This window comes from Nilaparvata lugens, chromosome 3, assembly GCF_014356525.2.
Source record: "Nilaparvata lugens isolate BPH chromosome 3, ASM1435652v1, whole genome shotgun sequence".
NCBI classification, from domain to species: Eukaryota; Metazoa; Arthropoda; class Insecta; order Hemiptera; family Delphacidae; genus Nilaparvata; species Nilaparvata lugens.
In genome coordinates, this window is record NC_052506.1 from 86,732,900 (window position 1) to 86,757,217 (window position 24,318).

General features: G+C 33.6%; 2 protein-coding genes across 2 annotated transcripts in view; one reads left to right on the top strand and one right to left on the bottom strand.

Annotated features, from left to right (window-relative positions):
• LOC120350297 overlaps nucleotides 1–13,732 on the top strand; it is a 32,301-nt gene extending 18,569 nt beyond the window's left edge. The window contains exons 3-6 of the mRNA XM_039422932.1: nucleotides 3,255–3,420; nucleotides 6,584–11,018; nucleotides 11,673–11,748; nucleotides 13,128–13,732. Of these exons, the coding sequence (XP_039278866.1) occupies nucleotides 3,255–3,420; nucleotides 6,584–11,018; nucleotides 11,673–11,748; nucleotides 13,128–13,656 (5,206 nt within the window). The 3' untranslated portion in view covers nucleotides 13,657–13,732. The remainder of the gene's footprint in view (nucleotides 1–3,254; nucleotides 3,421–6,583; nucleotides 11,019–11,672; nucleotides 11,749–13,127) is intronic.
• A 3,381-nt stretch (nucleotides 13,733–17,113) lies between these two features.
• The window catches only part of LOC111054845 (DNA polymerase delta catalytic subunit), a 44,642-nt gene continuing 37,437 nt past the window's right edge, over nucleotides 17,114–24,318 (bottom strand). Inside the window, exons 17-21 of the mRNA XM_039424910.1 lie at nucleotides 23,957–24,206; nucleotides 23,654–23,783; nucleotides 22,270–22,453; nucleotides 19,774–19,863; nucleotides 17,114–17,392 (exon numbers count right to left, since the gene is read on the bottom strand). Coding sequence (XP_039280844.1) covers nucleotides 17,296–17,392; nucleotides 19,774–19,863; nucleotides 22,270–22,453; nucleotides 23,654–23,783; nucleotides 23,957–24,206 — 751 coding nt within the window. The 3' untranslated portion in view covers nucleotides 17,114–17,295. The remainder of the gene's footprint in view (nucleotides 17,393–19,773; nucleotides 19,864–22,269; nucleotides 22,454–23,653; nucleotides 23,784–23,956; nucleotides 24,207–24,318) is intronic.

Sequence of the window (24,318 nt, forward strand, 5' to 3'; positions counted from 1 at the left end):
CTTGACCACATATTTGATTCTTGACCACATATTTGATTCTTGACCACATATTTGATTCTTGACCACATATTTGATTCTTGACCACATATTTGATTCTTGAAAACTTTTGGTTGGGATCAATGCAACCTATTCCAACTAACTCAACACACGAAACCAAACTATAATGTGAATTACAGGCTAAACATGTTATATACCATTATTGTAGCTTATCCAATTGAAAACATTTATTTACAATGAAAATGTCACTAATGTAATAAGATTGGCAGATAAAATAATAAGGTAGTCCTTATGCTATTTTTCTTCCAAATTTATAGGTGACAAAGTACAAGATATAAGGTTAGAATTTCACGTGTACAATTTTCATAAAATTTTAGTTTAAAATAAACATGAAAACTATAGATTTTGAATTTAGATGGTTTGAATTAATAAATTGATTAGAAATATTCCACTCAATTACCACTTGTAACAAATAATAATATATTGAGTTATTTAAGAAAATTTGGAACCATTGAAGAAACACAAACTTGTTAACAATAAAACATAAATTCATCCAACTCAATTTTTCAATATCTTATAATGAAAATCGAAAATTTAAAGGTGAATATAATCTAAGGGTTTTCAAAAAATAGAATCTATAAATTGAGATAAAATATAATTTATGGACTTACTATTCTGAGATTCTCATTCATCTGAATCCACAATGCTTAGAAGTAATTGCATAAACTAAATTAGTGACAATATAGCAGAAAAAATACAATAAAAAAATCTGGTGTGGTACACTCACACAACTTTCCTTGCTCATTGAGCTGCAAGCCTCATTCTCAAACGAGAATAATTTAGGGGAATAACATAATGACGATTTGCGGCAACATATTTGCAACTACGATCAGACTACAGACTGTATATGTGTATATTATAATTGTTTTCAGAGTACTTTTTCCTTTGTGTAAATTGTGAAATTCGAAGATTTTTTCAAAAGTCGTCAAAACAGCTGTTCTACAGATGAAATATCTTGACTATGACTGTGTTCTTTTTTATAAACTGCTCTACCTACCTCATGCACAAGAAGGAGGTTACAAAGTCAATTTCTCAAGGATGGGGTGGACCCCCCATTAGTTTCCCAGGAAAAAGACTCATGCCAGTTGATAGAGCTGATAAATAACTATACAGGGTATGAGTTGAAAAAAAATCGTTAGAGCCGTTTTTGAGAAAATCCTGAAAAACATGATTTTTAGTAACTGTCATTTTTCTCAAGAATATTACGGAGCTCCTGCAATTTTCCCAGAAATGAGACTCTTGCGAGTTGATAGGGCTATCCATGGTATGAATTTGAAGAAAATCGTTAGAGCCGTTTTCGAGAAAACCGTGAAAAACATGGTTTTTTAGTCATTATCCGCCATTTTTCTCATGAATATTACGGAGCTCCTGAAATTTTCCCAGAAATGAGACTCATGCCAGTTGATAGGGCTTATGAATAGCTATCCATGGTATAAATTTGAAGAAAATCGTTAGAGCCGTTTTTGAGAAAAACATGGTTTTTTTAGTAATTATCAGCCATTTTTTCCGCCATCTTGAATTGAATTTTATTGAATTCCTTATTGTCGGATCCTCATGGTATAAGGACCTTAAGTTTAAAATTTCAAGTCAATCGGTTAATTAGGAATGGAGTTATCGTGTTCACAGACATACACACACACACACACACACACACACACACACACACACACACACACACACACACACACACACACACACAGACCAACACCCAAAAATCATGTTTTTGGACTCAGGGGACCTTGAAACGTATAGAAAACTTGAAATTAGGGTACCTTAATTTTTTTTGGAAAGCAATACTTTCCTTACCTATGGTAGTAGGGCAAGGAAAGTAATAAATTGAATATTGATTTTTATTGGCTAATGAATTTCCCCATCACAAGTTTTTCAGGCTACCATTTTGAAATTTATCATTTTTGAATAATCATAAATTTCTCATTAGTTACTAATCATTAGTGAAAATCAAGTTTTATTTTACTAATCAAGCTACCACTTTAAAATCGCTCAATTTTTCAATTAAAATAAATATTTCTCAATAGAAGTTATTCAATTTTATTTGTTTGGTCCTTCAAAATTATTTCTTTAATAAGTGAATAGGTATTACCGATTTTAGTGATAATAATGTGAAATATTCCTTCTATGTTTGGTTATGAAGCATCTAAATTTAAAAATCTACTTTGTAAAAATAATTAAGGACTGAACATTTTGTGAAGTGAACAACAAGACTTAACCTATATCGGACTATGTTTAGCCTTATCTAAATTTGGGAGAGGAATAGCACATTGATTTTTATTGGCTAATAAATTTCCCCATCAGAAGTTATTCAGGCTACCATTTTGAAATTATTAATAATTTTTTAATAATCATAAATTTCTCATTAGTTACTAATCAAGCTACCATTTTGAAATTGGTCGATTTTTCAATTACAAAAAATTTCTCATCAGATCAGGCTAGCATTTTTAAATTGATCAACACCTCCTACACACAGACCTGTAGTATTGTAGGGGATTCCTAAAATATCTTATTTGTAAATGTAACTCTCATTCTGTATGTAAGTTTCTAGGAAATAAATTTGATTTGACCTTATTTCGAGATGTAGCCTACGTATTTATTTAATCATATATTGTAAATTATTTTTACTATCGTATTTCATAAAACTTTTAAGTGAATAAAACACTCACATTTTTTGATGTGGCGACGTCCGTTTCGTGCTGGTATTGCACATTTTCAAGCCTAACAGAAAATTGGAAACATTTTCTGTTTGGCTTGAAAATGTTCAATACCAGCACGAAACGGACATCGCCACATCAAAGAATGAGAGTTTTTTCACTTACAAGTTTTATGAAATACGGTATTAATAATAATAGTGAAAACAAGATGGATAACCAACAACGTAAATTATTTATGAAATCATAAAATCACTTCACTTATATGGGGCTAAATAATTCAAATTAATAAAACTAATATAAAACTTGTAGCACACTTTTATCAAAAGGTACTATTTCAACTTGAAAATGGCCAAAGTAGGTCGAAACTAGTCGTTAAAATTTAAAGTTTTAAAAATGTTTTAATAAAACGGTACTACAAGTTTTATATTGTTTTTATTGATTATGAAATCATGTATTGGAGTGGAGTGCTCTGTTGAGCATTTTTGAATTGATAATTTGAGATGTATTGAAGTAGGGCGGGGTCTGTTGCAGGGATAGAATGAGGAAGCTGAGTTCGGCGAAAGACAACTATATGCAACTAATAGAAGAAGACCGCATGCGCAGTGATCGCAATGACAGCCTTATGCAGATTTTGGACCGCATTGAGAACAGAGCCTGTTCCATCAACGCCAAGACAGAGCGTCTACGGCTGCTAAGGGTCTGTCATCCAATACTAGCTTAAGCTAAATTTATAGTCATATTAGAATGAAGATCAAGTTGCAATTATAATTATAGTACGATGCAATCAGATTAAGTGTAACTAGTAGTTCTGTTTGTTTCTCTGCAAATAGAGTAGGGCAGCCTAACTAGAATCAAGATTTGAGACTCCATTCTCAGTGCAATCTAAACTTGGGTAATTGTGACTTGGGAAATACAAAAGTACTTGGGAATCATAATAATTGATGAAAACCTTAAATGGGATGTTCATATTAAATACATTATGTAGAAAAATGAGATATTTATCTTTTAAATTTTACCAAGTTACCATAATTCTTAATAAGAACCAGCTAAAAATGATGTATCATGCTCTAGTCAAGTCAATTCTGCAGTATGGCATAGTTGTTTGGGGAGGCTGTTTCAACTGTCATATTGCTGAATTATTTGTAGCACAAAAACTGATACCTAATTAAAACTATATAAAGCAAACCCAGGTTCTATCCAACGGATATGGTTTTTAGTGATTTTGAGGTCATGACTATACATACGTCAATTATAAATAAAAACCGTAATTGAGTACTCAATAAAATATAGATCCGATTTTGCTCTCACATTAAACTCTACACTTAATTATTATAATCTAAGGGCCACTGCTAACAAATATGTAACCTATAACACTAATATTTAATGTATAAGGAGGCAGCTAATTTACATAGGTACTAGAATAATAAACCTCATTCCAAATCACTTTCTCATGGACAATAAGATCAGCGGAAAAATTAAACTTGATATAAAAAACTGGACATACCGTACAGTAATTTCTTCTTCCATTTAGATATATGACTCGAGATTCCTGCTCCAGCATTGTTTTTTCATTAGTTTTTTCATTTTTCAGTGGACTCGCTTACCTTTATTTTGCGTACCTATTCCTCTGTTTTCTTCCTTCCCCCCATTTCTCCCTTCCCTTTTATCCTCATCACTTCTCTCTTCTCTTCTTTGCCTGCCTATTACATGGGAAACCATAGTTGGCTAGGTATCTTCCTTCTTTTTTCTCTTCTCCAGCACACCCAACCACAAAGCCCATGGTTTTTCATATTTGTAACATTTTATATTATTTTATTTGTTTTGTAACTCTTGTTATATTGTTTTGTGTGTTTTTAATAAAATTGAAATTGAAATTAAAAAAAAAAAAAACAGTAGACCTAGCGCAGTTATAAACCACAGCCTCCTCAAATATTGTCAATCAGAGTAAATTCTGTCTTGTCCTGTCCTATAAAGTCTAGAACTTATAGTTCAGTCATCGAAATATTATAGAAGGAAAAGTTTGGAACACAATTTTTGACCCTGCATATCAAAACTCCTCACTCCTACCCCCTGTACTAAGGACGTTATGCTTTTCAAGGGCTTACTAGTAGTTCTGTGAACAGTAGACCTCGCGCAGTTAAAAACTACAGCCTCCGTCAGAGTGAATTATGTCCTGTCCTGAAGTGTCAGCGAGATATTGGTGTGTAAACAACTGATCGATGTTTGGGTTGTTGTACCGACACTGCTAATAATTTGGTGTAAACAACTATGCTACTATCATTAAAAGCTTACAAAGTTGAAAGCAGAGAAAAGTCTGGAGAAAATACTATGGTATTTCGAGTTATCAATTGCATGCTTCATTGAATGCAATTAATAGTCCACACAACAGCTGTTTTTTCAACTAAGTTACATTGAGATATTGAATTGCATGCGTCATTGCATGCAATTTAATATAATCCACTCGACAGCTGATTTATGATGAATAATTCTATAGTCTGATTTGTACTCTAATATTGGCGTATGAAGGAGGCTCCTTCTCCTTTTATATTATCCTTGAAATGCAACATTTCCAAAAACCTTGTATATACGTCGACGCGCAATTTAAAAAGGAACAAACTTGTCTAATTTCATGAAAATCTATTACCGCGTTTCAGGAGAACATGAGAAGCTTCAAAAGTTATCTGAGTTGTAGAGAATGTTATGAATGAATAAGTAATGTATTAATAATTATCATTAATAATGCTGAATTACAGAATTAATTTGGATTTTCGTTTAATAATAATTATTAATTCATTAGCATTTGAGTAATTGCAATACCTCAGTAATTTCCATCTGTAAATTTAATAATGTATTGCAGTAGATCTGTTATAGTCTATCAGTTTGGTTAGCCATGTACAAAAGACGGTCTGAGTTTCAGTAGGGATTCGAATAATTGATTAAGTGTGAGTTACTTGTACTATACAACTACACTCGCTGTTCAGCAAAATGACAGATTGTTGTTTGAAATGGGCGTGTTGTTTAAAATCCACTGCATTTATTTGAGAAAAAAATTATCAAATTATTTTTTACAAGTAAGTTTGCTTAAAACAAATCATATTCCCAAATGTGGTTAATTTCTTGATAGACCTTTACGAAGTTGATTACATTAAATATTATTGAGATACTTGGTCATATTCAATATCTTTCATCAAGTTATCTTTATATGGGATATTATGAAGTTTGGTCTTTGTATATGATTAGTTCCAATAACTTTTTTAGTTTTTCATTCACGATTATTATTCAACTCTGTAGAGTGTTCAAAATGAACAATCATTCAATGATTGTATTCTGATTTGTTTATTCGGATTGATGATTTAGTGTATAAATTTAAATGGACATAACCTACATAATATTTGGACAATTTAAGACAAAATTCAGAAATTGAAGAGTTTTGGGCAATAGCCTGTTTTTTCTATTTGATTATTGTATTGTTTTCTCTATCCAATAAATAAATAAATGTTTGATAAAATGCATTCAATGAATTTATGCATTTTTTCAAAAGATTTCCTAATTAAGTAGCATAAATTGGAAAGTCGCACATAACCTTTATTTAGACAATTTATTTTATGAAATTGGGATTAAAAGAAGTTTTGGACTGTAGTATGTTTCTTAGTCCTTAAGTTGATTGTAAATGATAAATAAATAAATTAATTTCTATTATTGAATTCGATTCTTATCAATCAACACTTCAATCCAACATAATATACAAAGAACTCATTTGATAAACTCGAGAAATAAATTCGAATACTTTTGTCTGATTATAAATTGATTCAAGATTGGAAAAATTAAATACGGTAATGATGAATTTTGCTATTTTACAGAAACATTATGAAGCTTACATGGAAAGAACATATCCAGGATGGAAAGCCAATGAAAGTAAATTCTACGAGTCATACAATGAGAAATTGAAAGCTATAAACTCGCATTTCAGAACGCTTTCAAACGATTACACAGATCTGCCTACTTGGAGAACAAGCCAGGATATGGATGCATCAAGAGATGACATCTCAACTGCTTCAGCCTACAGCATTGCAAATTCACCCCACACATCCTACCTGAATACAAGTTCCTTTAATATTCCTGACCAAAATGAAGTGAGAATCAATAATATGACGGGCTCAAACTTTCAACCACCCATTTACAACAATTTTAATTATACTCCTCTATCGAGAGAGTCTTTGGTACAGGTCCCAACAAGCAGCAACTTAAAGGATTCGTCTAATTTGGGTTCTAGTTACAAGACTTCAAACTACACTCTCAACAATCTAACTACTCCAATCAAAAGTAGTTTCATTTCAAATTATTCAAAACCCACATCAATAGTTTCAGACTTGGATTCAGAAACATTCCAATTGAATAATGATATCAGCCTTCCTCGAACAACGAGACAAAGTAATGCTGATCTTGATAAGGATTTCAATACAAGATCTGATTACTTTGCAAACGATATTTTTGATAGAACAGCAAGTAATTCACAGATAAATTCTTACTCGCCAAGGTTCTCCAGATATGACAGTGGTAGACAAACTTTGAAGTATAGTCACAATCCTATTTCACCGGTTGGGAAATTCAGCAACAAGTATAGTCGCCCATCAAGCTATGACAAAAATTACTCGCCAAAAAGTTTAACCAGATCGGCCAGCTTGGATACATTCACATCGAAATACTCTCCCAGGTACAGGTATACATCACCAACTTCCTACTCTGGCGATAGGCTGTATCGATCCAACAGCCTGGGCAGAATACCTCAGGAAACCAAATCTACTTATTCATCTCATATTTATGATTATGGAGTAGGCTACTACAAAAAGTACTCTCCTAGAACGAGGATTCCAGAGAGAAAAAGCTACAGCACATTGTCTACAACTAGTAGAATTCCATCAGATGCGGGATATTTTTCTCACAGGAGTACATCACCAGCAAATAGTGCTACTTACAGTTCCTATAACACACCTAGCTACGGATACAGCAGATACAATAGCACACCTAGACTGACTAGGAGTAACTCTATTCAAAAGAATTACGACCCTCCTTACACTACAACCTCAAGAAGGAATGTTGCATCAAATTTGCCTTACATGTCAACTTTGTCGCGCAGTCAGTCCTTCAGTGAGATTGATGACCTCGATTATCTATCAAGAAAGAAGAACTACGATATGTCTGGTTGGAACCAATACCCTATGGGCAGAGAACGATTTTACTATGATGGTAGAAACAGTAATAATTATCCTCAATACTCATCAGCTTATTCTCCTGAGCCAGCTTACAATGCCAAAAACTACAGCTTTCAAGCAGACAAATCAACATCAACAGATGATGGATATGATGAAGATAGGTCTATGTATGGGAGGAGGATCAACAGAGTTCATTATGCAGACGAAATGAATAATACAAGACCAACCTTGAACTACAATGATTATACGACTGAAAGACTCTTGGATAACAGCAGAAAAATTTATGATAGAGATCCTAATCCTCAGAGGGATCCTAATCATGATTTGGGGGTAAATACAAGAGGTATTTCTGAAGAAACATTGAAGACTACTGACATCCATGACAGAAATAAATTATCAAGCAAAGAAGAACCGAGCAAAACTTCGACCAATGTTTCACCCATCAAAAATGGAAGCAGTATGGATGAATACAAACCACCCACAACATTGCCATATTCACAGCAGATACTACAAACCCTCGAAGAGAGAACAGAGGAGGATATCACTCAGAGCACAAGTGAGAACCCCTCGCTTGGCTCAGAACAGCATTGGGAGAATGAGATTGGTAAACTCAAAGATATCATGAATTACGATTCACAACCGCAATCATTTGTATCAGGTGATGGGAAAGATCATAACACCTCCAAAGAACCTTACAATTATTATAATAAATCTGGCCACAGTCCTTCAACAACAACAGAGGGTCTAGTCAAGCCTGTAAGTGATCAAACCGGAAAACCAGAAAGTGTAGAGGAGAATTCTCAGATGCCTGATCTGAAACAGGAGATAGAGATGCTAAAAAGGAAAAAAGAAACCACACTGGACAATAGTGATGATTTTATTTACAATGGAGCATCTACCCATCCCAGTTCTGCAAATGAATATTATCAGAACGAAAATTTGGAATTGAATCAACATCCATTACAACCACCATACTATTCAGATCCCAATTATAGTCCATACACATCAGAAGGAAATATTGAGAAAATTCCACAAGAAAAATTCAATTATCATTCACAACCAACTGAGGTTATGAATGATAATATACATAGTAGAGTAAGTCCATCTCATAATTTGGAAGAATCTCATGTATTGGAAAAACAAGACCAACCAGAGAAATATGACAAAAAATACAAAGATAAGGTGGACAGTAATAGGGAATTGAATAAAAGTCCAATCGACTATCATTCATCCAGACAAATAAGTCCTGTTCCACAAATTAGAGACAGAGACAGACTAGAGCAAGGAGACCAACACAAGAAACAAATGATTTTGCCAATACAAGATAGTTCAACTAACAATTCTAGAGATAAAGGACAGATTTCTCCAAGAAGTTTGCAAACTAGTGATAAAAGTCCTCACCAATCTAAAAACAACATTGATGACAACCAGATAGGTAATACTAGAATTAATAAACAATCTAATGGAGTGAAGCCAGGAAAAGCAATGGCTGATTCTCAAGCAGAAAAGGTATCAAAAGTACATTCATCTTCCCAGGAAAAACTTAATTCTTCAATTGGAATGAGCCAAAATCCACTCGGAGTGAGTAATCAAAACCAAAAAAGTAGTCATCCAACTCAACCTGATATTCCCAAAATAAGTAGTGACAATGGTAGTTCATCACAATTAGCAAATGTACAAAATACGAATGCAATGCAAAGGCAAACTACAGGAATGAAATACGATCATACACAACCAAGTCTTCAAATGCCAGACCATGATAATCAACAAAACAAGGCCAGTATTCCAGAAGAAATTATCAAACAGCAAAGTCCAATAAATGTTTCTCAGAACTATCAACCTCAACAGCTATCAAACAAAGAAGGGATACCACAAATCAATCCAATAACATCAGCTCCAAATAAAGAGCAGAATCAACAACTAGGAGATGAAGTATCTCTACAGCAGAATGCCATCCCAGATCAGCAACAATATGAGCAGCCACAGCATCAAAACTTTGAAGAAAGAGAGGCTCATGAGCAATACAATTATAATGAGACTGGAGGAGATGGTTACCAGCCACAATATGACAACTCTAATGCTTATCAATACAATGAAGAGCAAGCAGCCCAACAATATCCTAACATTCAACAACCCCATCAACAGTACCAGGAGCCTCAATATGCCCAGCAAGAACAGTATCCACAAACTCAAGAAGGTCAGTACAATCCACAGCAGGATGGACAATATCCACATGACCAGGAAGGCCAATATCTTCAGCAGGATAATCAATATCTCCAACAGCAGGATGGTCAGTATCCTCAACACCAAGAAGGACAATATCTTCAACAGCAGGATGGTCAATATCCTCAACAGCCGGATGATCAGTATCCTCAACAGCAGGAAGGTCAATACCCTCAACAGCAGGATGACCAGTATCCTCAACAGCCAGATGATCAGTATCCTCAACAACAGGAAGGTCAATATCCTCAACCACAGGAAGATCAATATCCTCAACAGCAACAGGATATACAATACGTACAACAGCAGGGAGACCAATATCCTCAACAAGAATACCCTCAAAAACCAATGGAAAACTATGCTCCACCTCAAGACCAGTATCCACCCCAGTATTCACAAGATAATATGGCAAGTAATCAGTTGCCAATTGAAAGGCAATATCCAGAAGGTGAGGTGCCAGAACGATTCCCTGAAAATCCCAACGACCAGCAGTATCTTGACCAGTCACAACCATACACAGGAGAACAACAACAACCCCAGCAATACATGCAAGGTGAAAATCAACAGCCTTACCAAGATGGCGGCCAATATGGACAGCAGTATGGTGATGGTCAGCACTACCCTAATGAACAGTATGCCAACTATCAGCAGGATCAGCAAGCCTATCCAGAAAATTATTATGAGCAACAGCCGGGCTATGAAGGCTACAATGAGCAAGCACAGGAGCATTACCAGCAAAATCCTGACCAATACAATGCCACTAAACCACAAGAACAATTCTATCCTGATGGTCAGGCAGCAGTGGACAATAAAGATCAGCAACCTAGTGATCAATATCAACCTACAGAACAAACTTTACCAAGTAAGTGAATAAATTGTCACTAAAATATCAGTAAAATATAAATTATCTTATAAAAAGTAGGATGGAGAAAATTTTTCAAGCGGGCACGTCTTATCCAAAAATGTTGAGTGGAAATGAAACGTTACAAAAGCATCAACATAATTGAACAAAAGTTTCATTAAATATAGTTTTAAAAGATAATAAATAGCCCATGATCAATGCAAGTTGAAAATAATTTTGGAAGGTTAATACACGTTTCTATTTGACACAACTTTTTATCTTTTGGTAGATTCCTTTTGGCTTAATAATCTATTTTAAATAATAGTAAATTATGAAGAGGAAAGGAAGACGAGATCGGTTCTTCAATAATCAGTATTTATCAAGTCAATTCATTACAAGTATAATGTGATAAAATTATGAGAACTGTTTGCTATTTTGATAGTTTCATAACTTCTTCCCATAAACTGAGTCATTAAATTGAATTCAATATTAATAGTTTTATAACTACTTCACATAAATTGAGTCGTTAAATTTAATTAATTGGTAAGTTCTCACAATCACAACTCAAAAGTTGTGTCCATCATTAATTACATGCATTTGCATATTAAATTGATTTGAAATAAACTGCTTTTTGCAAAAGGTGGGTCTCCATTTCAAGAAAAATTCTTCTTTCAGGTGCAGGAAATTATGACCAACAACAGGTGGAACAACAAAGTGCTCCGATTCCAGAGAAACAATCAGCAGATAACAGGTAAAAAGAAAAAAAATCTGGAGAAATCGAATGTGCAATTATTTCTAGACAAAAAGTTTTTATTCGAAGTGTATCATAATCAAACTGTATAAAAGGTATCTAGTAATTAAAGCTGGATTCGCAGACAACAGTGACGGTGAACAGTGAAAATATAATTCCCATAAGTTCTAATGGTATTATTCATACTAAATTGGCCGGGCTGAGTGCGAATAGTCCAATTGGAATTCGTGAGAATTGTATTTCTACTGTTCACTGTCACTGTTGAGTGCGAATCCAGCTTAAAAAGGAATCTAATTGAAATGATTAAAGGAAAAATTAGGAGAATATAGTCAGATTTATACAATAGAGAAAGAGTTATAAAGATTGGTTTATGGGTTATTGGGTGAGATCTTCCAGATCAATGAATGAGGAGGTGATTGATTTCATATGGTTTCCTTAATATCTCATGCCACTTGTTTAATTGATAACAGAGCACTTCACTTTCAAATCCAGTTGGTTTTATTTTATGGAAATTCTTATGATTTCAATACGTTTTTTATAATGTGTTGTGGTCATGATAAGATGATGTGGTCTTATAAATCCTATACTATTAAACGAGCAATTTCTGTTTATGTTTGCATTTCACCGGATCTCGAAAACGGCTCTAACGATTCTCACGAAATTCAGAACATAGTAGATTTATAATATAAAAAAAAAAATTCTATTGCACTAGGTCTCATCCCTGGGAAAACTCGCTGAAGGACATTAAAAGGATAATTATTATTCATCCTTGGAAAAACAGCTGATGATAATTATTATGTTGATCTGGAAGTGATGTATTAAGTTATATCTGTTGATGATGGAAGTGAGTGAGCGAGTTCATGTGTGTGACAGTGTCAAAACTATGACTCACCTAACGTTTGTAATCATTCAATCAGGTACTTAGTGCTGGTTGCAAAAAAGCCGGGTTATTTTCAATCCTGATTAATTCCAGTAGATCCATCTTTTTGAAATGGTCTTCTCTGATTTGGTTCACATGAAATTAATCAGGATTAAAACTTAATCGGCTTTTGTGCAACCGAGCCTTTGGGAGATAAATTTTTGCATTACTCTGAGAATTAATCCCAATCAACTGTGATCAGATAGAATATTTCTGTATGAACTATAAATATTATTATAATTTCTTTTTTCGTAATAGTTTTTTTTATGCTATTGTACTCCAGAACGAAGCTCGGTCCCCGATATTAAAAATATAAATCTTAGTACCCGTTTTAAAAAGGTCATTTAGATGTCTATTTTTATTTATATTCACAAGTAGCCCTAAAGAAAAAAAATACATGTTGTGGTATTTTCTAAGAAAAATTGTATCATTGTATTTAATAATTCTATTTTATTTTCAGGCCAACTGATGTTTTGCAAGATCCTCAAGATAAAGACTTGAACAGAGTCCAAGAGGAAAACCAACAAGAAAGATCAAAAGTAGAACCAGAAAAGCCGCCATCACCTGAGTCTTTTAGCAAGGTTGAAAGTGACAAAAAGGCAGCAGAAGTGAAGACCACCAACAGTCCCAAACCTGAGGGCAACATCCCAACAACAACAGCTGAGTCAGCACCTGCAGCTACAGACAAACCAACACCGAAACAGCCTCCAACAGCTTCCAAGGCCGCAGCTGAGAAAACAGCTGAAGGAAAACCTGATTCTAAATCAGCTCCTGCCTCGGCACCATCCAAGACAGCCGACAGTGGAGGGGGAAAACCGGCAACGAGGGCTGCGGAGAAGAAGGGAGGAGCTGAGGCTGGAGGGAAATCAGCTGGCGCTGCCAAATCAGCTGATGGCAAACCAGCTACCAAATCTAAAGCTGGAGAAAAGATTGGTGGTCTGAAAGGAGCTGCAGCTGCGGCCAGAACAGCTAGTAAGCTACAGAAATAAGTTACTAAACTTTAATAAGGAGATATTGATGATATAAGTCTATGAAAGGTATTATTACGAATACTTTTCCTACCAATCTACTCCTACCAATCTACTAACTAGTAAATTTATGAAAGGCATCATTACGAATAATTTTTTACCAATCTACTAACCAGCACTAGATTGTAATGTCTGTCAATGTGTCAATATTATTACGGTAAGACAATGTACAGTTAGTTGTGTAATATTATTTTTTATTGCGGATGTTGTCCACATGAGCTTTTTTTTGCTTGTGCGTGGGTAATGGGAAGCGCGAGGATGAATAATGAGATGATGAAACGTCCATGCCTATTCGATGGGATTGGAACCCGCCACCAGGTGGCACTAGCAGACTGAAGGTTGCATCGCCTTAGTCAACTCGGCTATCTGGCCGGCAAAAAAATAATAAAAATTATTATTTCAGTTACCGGACTATGGATTCTTCTTTAATGATTATTGTGATGAATAAGCATAATTAGAAAGAATTTATGTGAATACGTAGTTGTAACTTTTGAGGAATCTGTCATGACTAGAAAATAAAAAAATATTTTAGTCAAACCTAGATTTTCACGAACAAGAAGATTCCAGTTTCGGCTGTCAATCTTCTGTAAATCAAACTTCGACTAAAATTTGAGTTTCTCGCTTCAAGTAATCTAGCACTAATAAGCTGCACTAATTTTATTAAAAATTATCAAGTATGAACACAGCTTATAAAGTCACATCAATCATTTATAAGGTCATAGTTTCTTACTTTGTTTCAAATGCACTACTTTGCATTTACTCCAGTTATAGAATGAATGTAATAGAAAATAACATAATAGCCAAAAATGTTATCTTGATGAGCACATTATCAAAATAGAGTCTCTGTGTCATTAAATCATAGAATTTAGACATTCTTGATGGAGCTTTTTCTATAGAATAATCCATATATAAATAAATGAATAAACTGTATGAATATAACAAATAGTTCATTAGTGTATCACAAAATTCGCGAATTGAATGATAAGAAAATGATAATAATGCATTACAACTATCATCAAATGAGTAGAAAATTGTTAGGCTAAGCACACACACCAGTTAGTCAAGAAAAGACAAGACACGTTTAGTCACAATACTTCACATAGTTGCTTATGAAGACATGTCTAATTGCAATGACTAATCGGTGTATGTTGCTTCATAAGCGAGTATGTGAAGTATTGTGACTAATCGTGACTAGTCTTGTCTTGACTAACTGGTGTGTGCCCACTCTCAGAATTTTTCCAATGTTTAGTAATTATTTCAAGATGAACGAAGAGTATTAAATATCCTCCGAATCGGAATATTAGGCAGTGTGTTAATTTGGTCAAGTTCTTGATCAAGTTTCAAATTATATTTATCTAGAGGAATTTATATTTGAAATCTAGTCCAAAGATCTGAAGCTTCCAAGAATCGTGCTTGAAGATAATAATAAATTGAATGAAGAACAGATGAAAGTTTTCACCTTAAAACATTTTAAAACTTGGAAAAATAATTCGGTTTAATACGATGCTGAATTAATAATAAGATATTGATTGATATCGTATCAAAATATTAATGGAATTGCAAGAGTCCCATTTAAACATTACAATAGAAATCGCAGTAGACCATTATCATTGATGAAAAATATCAATGGAATCGCATGTATCCAATTTAAACATTACAAAAGAAATCGCTTTAAGCTGGGTTTTCGTTTGTGCGTAAATGCCGTCGTCGACCACGACAGGGAAAGAATCTCAGATTGGGTAGATTTCAATTTGTCTACACAACCTAAAAGATTATGTTCAATTATGATTTAATTGGGTAGGTTGAGCTTATACTTGTGAATGACAATATGTTGATATTATTAGAAATGTTTAATTCTTCAATAATAAAGACAAATAATGAAAAGTAATTTGATCAGCTGTTTTAGCACACTTGAAATTTGGATAATATGAATGTCAACAACGCTTGCCGTCGTCGACTGCGGAAATTTACGCACAAACGAAAATGCACCTTTAGGACCAGTATTGGATAATTTTTATGAGGAGAATTCAGGGGAAATTGGCAACAATATTGTAACCAATTTTACTTGAGACCACTCAAACAAACAGGGGAAATTGGTAACAATATTGTGTCATAACCAAGTTTACTTGAGACCATTCAAACAAAATAGGTACCTAAATTTAGTACAATTTTCATATCTTACTAGAAATAGAAATGTTACTCTTATGCTCATATTACACCGACTGGGAAACCAATGTGACGCCAGGAGAGAGGTCCCTCACACCCCCACTCTTGATGTACCAGCGAATCGGGCCTTTCATAATAATGCTTGTTACGCTGAAGACATCCATCAGTCGAAACCCCATATTTTTGTTTCCTAGCGGTATCCCGATTGAAGGAAGCCAGCCGAATTACAATAAGTAACATAAGATCCCCAAGACACCCTCAGACACCATGAGTGGGGGAGTGAGATATTAACGGCCTATCCTGGTTTCTCAGGAATCTCACTGGTTTCCCAGCCTGGTGACCTAATTTAATATTAGCCTTAAATATTCTAAAAAAATGTATCTTATATTGATACGTGCTTTTACCATATTTGACAAAACTAAAGACTTTGCCAACTTACGAATGTCTCTATTTAAAAGATATATATTTTAGTAACAGTGCTTGTCTTGAAAAATGTAACGGTAATTTGATGCTTTGGATAGTATAATGAAGATAACTGAGGTAGCTTCAACTCAAAATTTGTTATCTTTGAATTGATCTTTGTATGTTTCAAGATGTAATAAAAATGTGTATTTTATTCTATCAATATATTTTTTATTCCCGAGAATTCTCAATTTCCAAGAAATTAAGGGCCGGTTTCCGAGCTCGGGATTTAGCTAAGTTCTAGACTTTAAACAGCTGGAGTCAGAAAATTGGCTTTCCGAAACTTGGGGTAGTCGCAGTCCACGTTTAAATTAAACTTGGAAAAACTAGAAAATTGAACACAAAATAAAATAAAGAGAAAATAGTGTAAAGTTTCAGCTATTTTGAATTATTTAGGAATGTTTCATTTTGTCAAGGAAAAACGTTTCCAAATATGGAAGTGAGAGAATAAAGATTATCATAAAAGCTGCTACTACGCCCCGTTTCTGAAAGCCAATTTTCTGACTCCAGCTGTTTATTTAACGTCTAGAACTTAGCTAAATCCCGGGCTTGTAAACCGGCCCTAAAATATATTACTGTAGAACGAAATGAATTGAAACCCAGCTAGCATTTTCAAAGTTTTTATGTCTTTGGTAGGCTATTTGATGTTCATATTAAGGTCTATTAAATGCAATGAATATCATGAAATAGTAATTCTGAAAAATTCAGCTTTTTCTAACGCTCAGTAATCATTTCTTGGAATGGACGTCTGGTTTTTGAACCAGAGTGTGACAAAGAGTAGAAATCAATAACATATTTTAAAAATGTATTTATTATTGTATGTAAAAATATAAATTTAACAGGTGTTACTGGTAGAGATTATAGTAATAATCCATTAACAGAGAATGATAATTATACCTGCATATAGAGATTGAGATTGTAGAATAATCCATTAGCAGAGAATGGTAAATATTATTATACTTGCAGAAAGTCCTACCAAGTTGGATCACCGAATCTCTCAATGACCTTGTCCTGAGTAACCAGATCCATTTGAACTTTCTTCCTCATGTAGAAAATCGGGCAATCTCGACTGAAAATAACAATATTGATTTTATACTAGCTGGTCTAGAACAAAGAAAATTATAGACAATTAATTATCGTAATTGAATCGGCCTGAGGAGAAAGGGAACATGTCAAAATTTTTAATTTTTTTATGGTTGAAATGAGTTGTTTGGATTTTTTTTAGAATATTCATTTCATTCAACAATAATACAGAAAATTTCCATACAGTTGAATAACTTCAGGAAGATTTACAGTCAAAAAACTTTATAAAAGATAATTCACACGGCAAGTTATGTAAATCATACATTAAAATTACATTGTGGGATACATCGATTGGAGTTGAAAGGGAACATGTCAGCATTCTCTTTATACGAGAAACAGATATCGTATTATTGCTGTACTGGAGTGAAAGAGAACTAGTCATGACACACATGTTCCCTTTCAACGCCGAACATTCAAAAATTAGCTGTTTGTCAGTTGTGATTTTTATGCTATTGTTAGGTTACCTGATTCACGCGTTGCTTTGAGGTTAGATTGCTTTCGGTTGAGGTGTTTATTGTAAAAGTTGAAGAGTGATAATTTATAATATCATCATGAGTAATAGGAAGTTAACAAAAAACTCAATTTTAAGGGGTGAATCTTATATAAGGATTAAGATTGTTGTCTTAAAAGAGTTTGCACCCTAATGACAAAAAACAATCTTGAAATTATCAATACTTTTAACTGTATTCAGTTTTTTCTCTCCCCTGAAAAAAATCTTATTTTTGACATGTTCCCTTTCTCCTCAGGCCGATTCAATTAAATTACAATATTATTCAATTATAGAAGATAGCTAGTAAGTACCTTGAAATATTTCTTCAAATTGAAGAACATTTTGAGAATGATATGAATGTCGAAACTAGTCGTGTATAATTTAAAAGGAATATTTCAAGAGTACTAGCTATTTTCTACAATTGAACAACCAAGTTGCCCTATTAAAATACGTTATCAAACAATAACTACTATTTCATTCAAGTTTATTTTAGTTGAAAATGAAAGAGCACAAAGCTTCAAGAGTCAATGTAATAGTAAATGGGTGAAAGGAGCAATTTCTTAATATCTCGTCAAGTTTCATTCACAAATATTCAAGGCTTCTATCGATCCAATCTGAAGATGAGTATTCTAACAATGGTTGGTCAGATTTTTTGTATGCACGATTTGAGATATTGATGATAAAATTGATTACAGTGTCTCAATACTCTCTGAAGAACATACAAATGAGAGATTGATCCAACGAGAAACAGGTGAAAATCTGTTCATTTTGTAGTAGTACTACTACTACTAGTAGTTCTGTGAACAGTAGACCTCGCGCAGATATAAACCGCAGTCTCCTCTTATACTGTCAATCCTGTCCGTATGTCGTGTCGGCGAAATATCGGTGTGAAAACTGCTAATGGCTGTTGGGGTTGGTGTATCAAAAATGAAAACATCAAAAGTTAATCTCCTTCAACACATACTGGCAACAGGACAGCCCGAGTCCAAAGCAGAGAAAGTTCAAGAGACAATACTATGTTATTTTAGTTATTAATTGCATGCGTTATTGCACGCAATCAATAGTTCATTTATTAGTGCATAAAAATTGCATTTAATGAGGCATGCAATTAATAGTCTACACAGCACCTGATTTTTTACCAAGTTACATTGAGATATTGAATTGCATGCGTCATGGCATGCAATTTATAATCGACTCGACAGCTGATTTATGATGAATAATTCTATAGTCTGATTTTTACTCTAATATTGGCGTATGAAGGAGGCTCCTTTTTCCTCTTATATTATCCTTAAAATGCAAAATTTCCAAAAACCTTGTAAATACGTCAACGCGCAATTTAAAAAGGAACATACCTGTCAAATTTCATGAAAATCTATTACCGCGTTTCGCCGTAAATGTGCAACATATAAACATTTAAACATAAAGAGAAATGCCAAACCGTCGACTTGAATCTTAAGGTGCGTACAGACTTTCGCTCTGCTCCGCAACCGAACGTCACTCCAGTAGAGCGATTGATGATCGACCGGCGAGCAACAGTGGTTCGACCGGGGAACGCGAGAAGATCTAACATCTTCCGTAACGTTCATGATGGGTGCGTGGGCTGAGCGACTGTGGTTCGATGGTGGTACGAGGGCGGTACGAGGGAGGAGCGAGCTCGATGCGTGTTGGAAGCGCGAATATGTGTACGCAGCTTTAGACCTTACTTCGATCAGTCAAAAATTAGACAACAATATCACATCATCAAAGGAACACTCTTAACAATATATAGGAAATAACATATTTATGTATGACGATCATATACTTGGATGACAATCATCTTAAAATTTGATGAACCACTGGTAACTGCATGAAATAAAATTATATGAAAATTAGTTTACCTAGTACACAGTACTTCCTCATGTAAACTTCCTTGACATCTTTGACATTGTGTCCACAACTGGCAGAACTTTTCTTCCAAGTCTTGAAATCTGGAATTGAATAGACATACTCATAAATAATAATAGATAATAATAAATAACAGAAGCAGACGTGACTCATCTCATGTTTTAGCAACGAGAATATACTCACTCACACGACTGAATCGGAATAATAGAATTATATAATATATTATATTATATAGAATTATATAAATATTCAAATATCAAGTCGAAAAGAAGTAAGACACCATCTCTGTGAGGCTTGCCATCCACGTTTCTGAAAACATTTACAGAAAATGGTCAAATTTGATTCAAGGAAAATTTACTAAAATCATTACAATATTCTCAAGAGCAATAAGCATAGCTGGATATTACGCGTATCCCTTATCTTATAATAATTATTTATTCAATCATTCAGAATTACACAACTTCTAGAAATGTACCACCAGCTAAAGCTTAAAACGGTTTCAATTCTAATTTATAAAATAGTCCAAATGTAACTAGAATATACCATGTCAGTATCAAATTTTTTGAGTTACACTCTAAGGGCCGTTTGCACAGTATAGATTGCTAAACTCGATCAAGTTAATCGAGTTCAAGTTAATCCGAAAGTTTAAACTTGAATCGGCTTTCTCAGTGCATTTACTAATCCAGTTTAAGTTAAACTAGTTTAGCGTTAAGTTGGTAATAGAATGTCATCGTTTATAATATCAGGAAGGCTAATTTTTACAGGAAATTTGTTTACAAACCATCAGTAATTTGAGGTTATGTAGCTACTATTTTATTATTTTCTTGTTCTTGTTCAAAATCCACAGAGTTGTAAGTTGTACGGTTCTAAAAGTGAAAAGCGATCAAGAAATTCTTTAAAAACTTATGTTTAGTTGGCACCAGAAAATATATTTTAGAATATAAGATAAAAAAGTTGTTTTGTTACGCTTGAATCTACTATGGTCTTCCTCGTTTATTAGAAATCTCTCGAAAGCAATATATCTCATTTATGTGTTATTAAAAACATGTTTTCCAATCAAAGACCACTGTTAAAAATTGTCTTATTTTCTATCAAGTGGTTTATTTAATCAAAATACTAAATTGGCAGTTGCTGTACTCAAGCAAAACCGTTAAAAAATTCTCTATCCCAGAAATTTAAATTATTTGTTTTTTGCCCAATTTTTCTTAGTTTCAAAATTTCTTCGCAGTCATCTTTATAAATCGCATTAAAAACTTCTATCAATTCCTCCATTACAATTATTTTTACATTCAAATAATGATTCACTATAACCTAAATTAATAATAATTATCGTCTACAGAAGCATTAAAAACAACCGTCGAAAAATAATTTACTATAAGCTGTTTCCCCATCAAATCTTTACAGATGTCAAGTTAATCCAAATTATTTGGTTTAAACCTCCTGCTTTGGAGGTTTAAACTTTCCCAGAGTTTAAACTCAATACAGAGATTAAACTGATACTGTGCAAACGGAATTTTAGTTTAAACAAAAAAAAATCCAGATTTGTTTCAAGCTTCAACTTAAACTTACACTGTGCAAACGGCCCTTAAACAAACAGCAAAAAAATGGAGCTACACTCCAATTTACAATGCAAAACAAAAAGAACATATTTCAACTTGAAAAATACTTCTAAAAACTATTAAATTTTGTGACAAGAAACAATGATAAATTGTGAAGTATATGTTTACGAAGCTCCATGAAAGAAATCGAGTACAGGGTGACACAGAATAACGGGAACTTTTTAAAACGTCATAAAACATTAGTGGGAAGGGAAAAAATGATTTTATTCAAACTAATGTCAAGTTCAAGACTCGTCATTTGAGAATTATTAATAACATCTATCCCTTTTTAACAATTACTTCTTCAAGATGGCTTCCTCCTGAACGAATACACTCTTGAAATCTGTGTTGACGATTCCTCATTGATCGCTTCAGTATCTGCGTTTCCTGGTCCCATGATCTGTCCACCTGCGATTTTCTTTTTGTGGAGCTATCTCAAATCAAACGTTTTTACAACTTGAACAATAACTGTGGTTGAATAATAACAGGCATTTCAAAATGAAATTAACAATATCTCAGCTGAAATGTTGCAGCAATCGTTCAGGAATCTCAACACAGATTTCAAGAGTGTATTCGTGCAGGAGGAAGCCATCTTAAAGAAGTAATTATTGTCAAAAAATATAGATGTTATTAATAATTCTCAAATGGCAAATCTTGAACTTTACATTAATTTAAATAAAATCATTTATGCCCTTCCCAAAAATGTTTTATGGCGTTTTTAAAAGTTCCTGTTATTCTGTATCATCCTGTATTTCCTAAGTAAGCCTAATACTGTGGATGATAGCCTAAATCAAACTGGGAAACTGGTTAAGAATAAGCAGACGTACAAAATCTGAACCTGACTTCAGGCAAGTAATTCAAATGGTACTGTGAGTTATTCCAGTCACTTACTTGGTGAGTTCTTTCTGATAGAGTTTCGCCTCATCTTTGAGACAGTACTTGCAAAGTGGCGAATGTTCTTCGGCGGTGGGAAGTACACTTTTGCAGCCCAGACAGGTGGCCTTCTTCTTGGTGAAGGCGGCGAGAGCACCAACTCGCGATGTTACAACTGCCTTTGTCCTTGTATGATCACCACCTGAATCGGGAAATCTTATTTATTACTCAAAATACTCATTTTTTACTCAATTTACTACAATTTATTAAAAATACTACAAAATACTCAATTTATTACTCAAAACACATAACCACTTTATTCTTTACTCATTTTTAGGAATGGCACTGATAAGGCGATAAGGAAATCATTGTTCTATATTTCTTCCGAATTTGGGTAATCACACAGTCCAAAATAAAAATTCATGACTTGAACATTAAAAATAATGAAATATCTACACCAGATATAAAATTGATTGCTTTACGACGAACTTTTTCACATCAATAGAACTTGTTGTCCTAAGATATAAAATATATCATACATCAATCTATGCAAATTAGAATTTAATTAATACTGGTTTGCCCGAATGCTATTTTCATCGTACTCTTTTATTAGAAATATATCGAGGATATAACACTGCACATAATAGCAGAAAACTCAGATGAATGGATTCCAACCATCTTGAACTTGTGAGAATACAAAGCATAGTTTGAATTTTTTTGTTTTCAGATTAATTTCTACGGATATTGCAGATTTGACGCCTAGTGAGATCAGACTCTCAAAGTGTTTCATAACACCAACTTCAGTCTGAATTAAACAAATTGAGACTTGGCCCTCCACCTGACGAAATATCAATGTTGCCAAATTGTATGCGACAATCATAACTCTACCTTACTTGTATTATCATTCATTCCATCATCATCATCACCTAGGCTTAAAATGCTTCTTCGCCTTTGTAAAATAATAAATAAATAATCTTAAGTCTCTAATTTGAAAGAAAAGCCATATTTTAGTTTCATACAGAATAGTTGTTTCCTCTCAATCCTTCTACCCTGAAGGGTAGAAGTCTTGAATACCGGGGATGATATTGAAAATGTCGCAAATTCACACAATTTGGCAACTTTCGTATTACGTCGGGTGGAGGGCCAAGTCTCAACTTGTCTAATTCAAACTATAAGAGTAGATTGTATTTTGTTTAGAAAATGGTATCAATAAATTATATTCTTATCAATATTTGAATCAAGAATTGAACAGTTTAAATTGTTGAGAAAATATTAGCTATATATAGATGAGAATGAAATTGTATTCTAAAATTATTCTTAGGAGTAATTATCCAAGAAGAATTCAATACTTAAAAAAACTGAAGTAAGAATACATTTTCTATAAAGGCATAAAAATACTTACGTAGAAGAATTGATTCAGCCTTTTCACCGAGAATTGGAGAGAAAATACGCAGAAGAGGTTTGGACAGTTGGTTTTCCAAATAATAGTTCGAGTCGATAGGTATACTGTTTTCCAAAACATATATTGGGTCCTAAAAAATGGAAAATTTATATTAACATTATTCGATTGTTGAAAAGTTAGACAGTTTTTCAATTTTTATATTGGGTCCTAAAAAATAGAACAAATTGAAATAAGTATACATTATTCGATTGTGAAAAGTTGGACAGTTAGTCAATCAAGTTGATTAATAATGTGAATACTCACCTCAGCTTTTTGGTAAGCTGGTGTTCCCTTGCTTGCCGAGATGATAATGTAAGGCACTCGATCACCAAGCTTGGGAGCATTTCCAGGATCTCGTTTCTTCATTTTATTGGCCAGTTCGACATGCGCCTGTTTCGCAGCATAGTCCGATTTGGCCAGTTCTTTTGTGATCACAAGCTGAGAAATGTCAATGTTGTTACGCAGAAGGTCACTGATGATTTGTTTTGCATAATTCACAGCACTATCCGGATCTCTGAAAATTAAGACAATAATTCAAGTTTTCAATTTTTTGTGATACACTCTGTGATTCATTTATTACGTCAACCTTCAAAATTCAAAATTTTCAAATCATCATTCCTGGAATG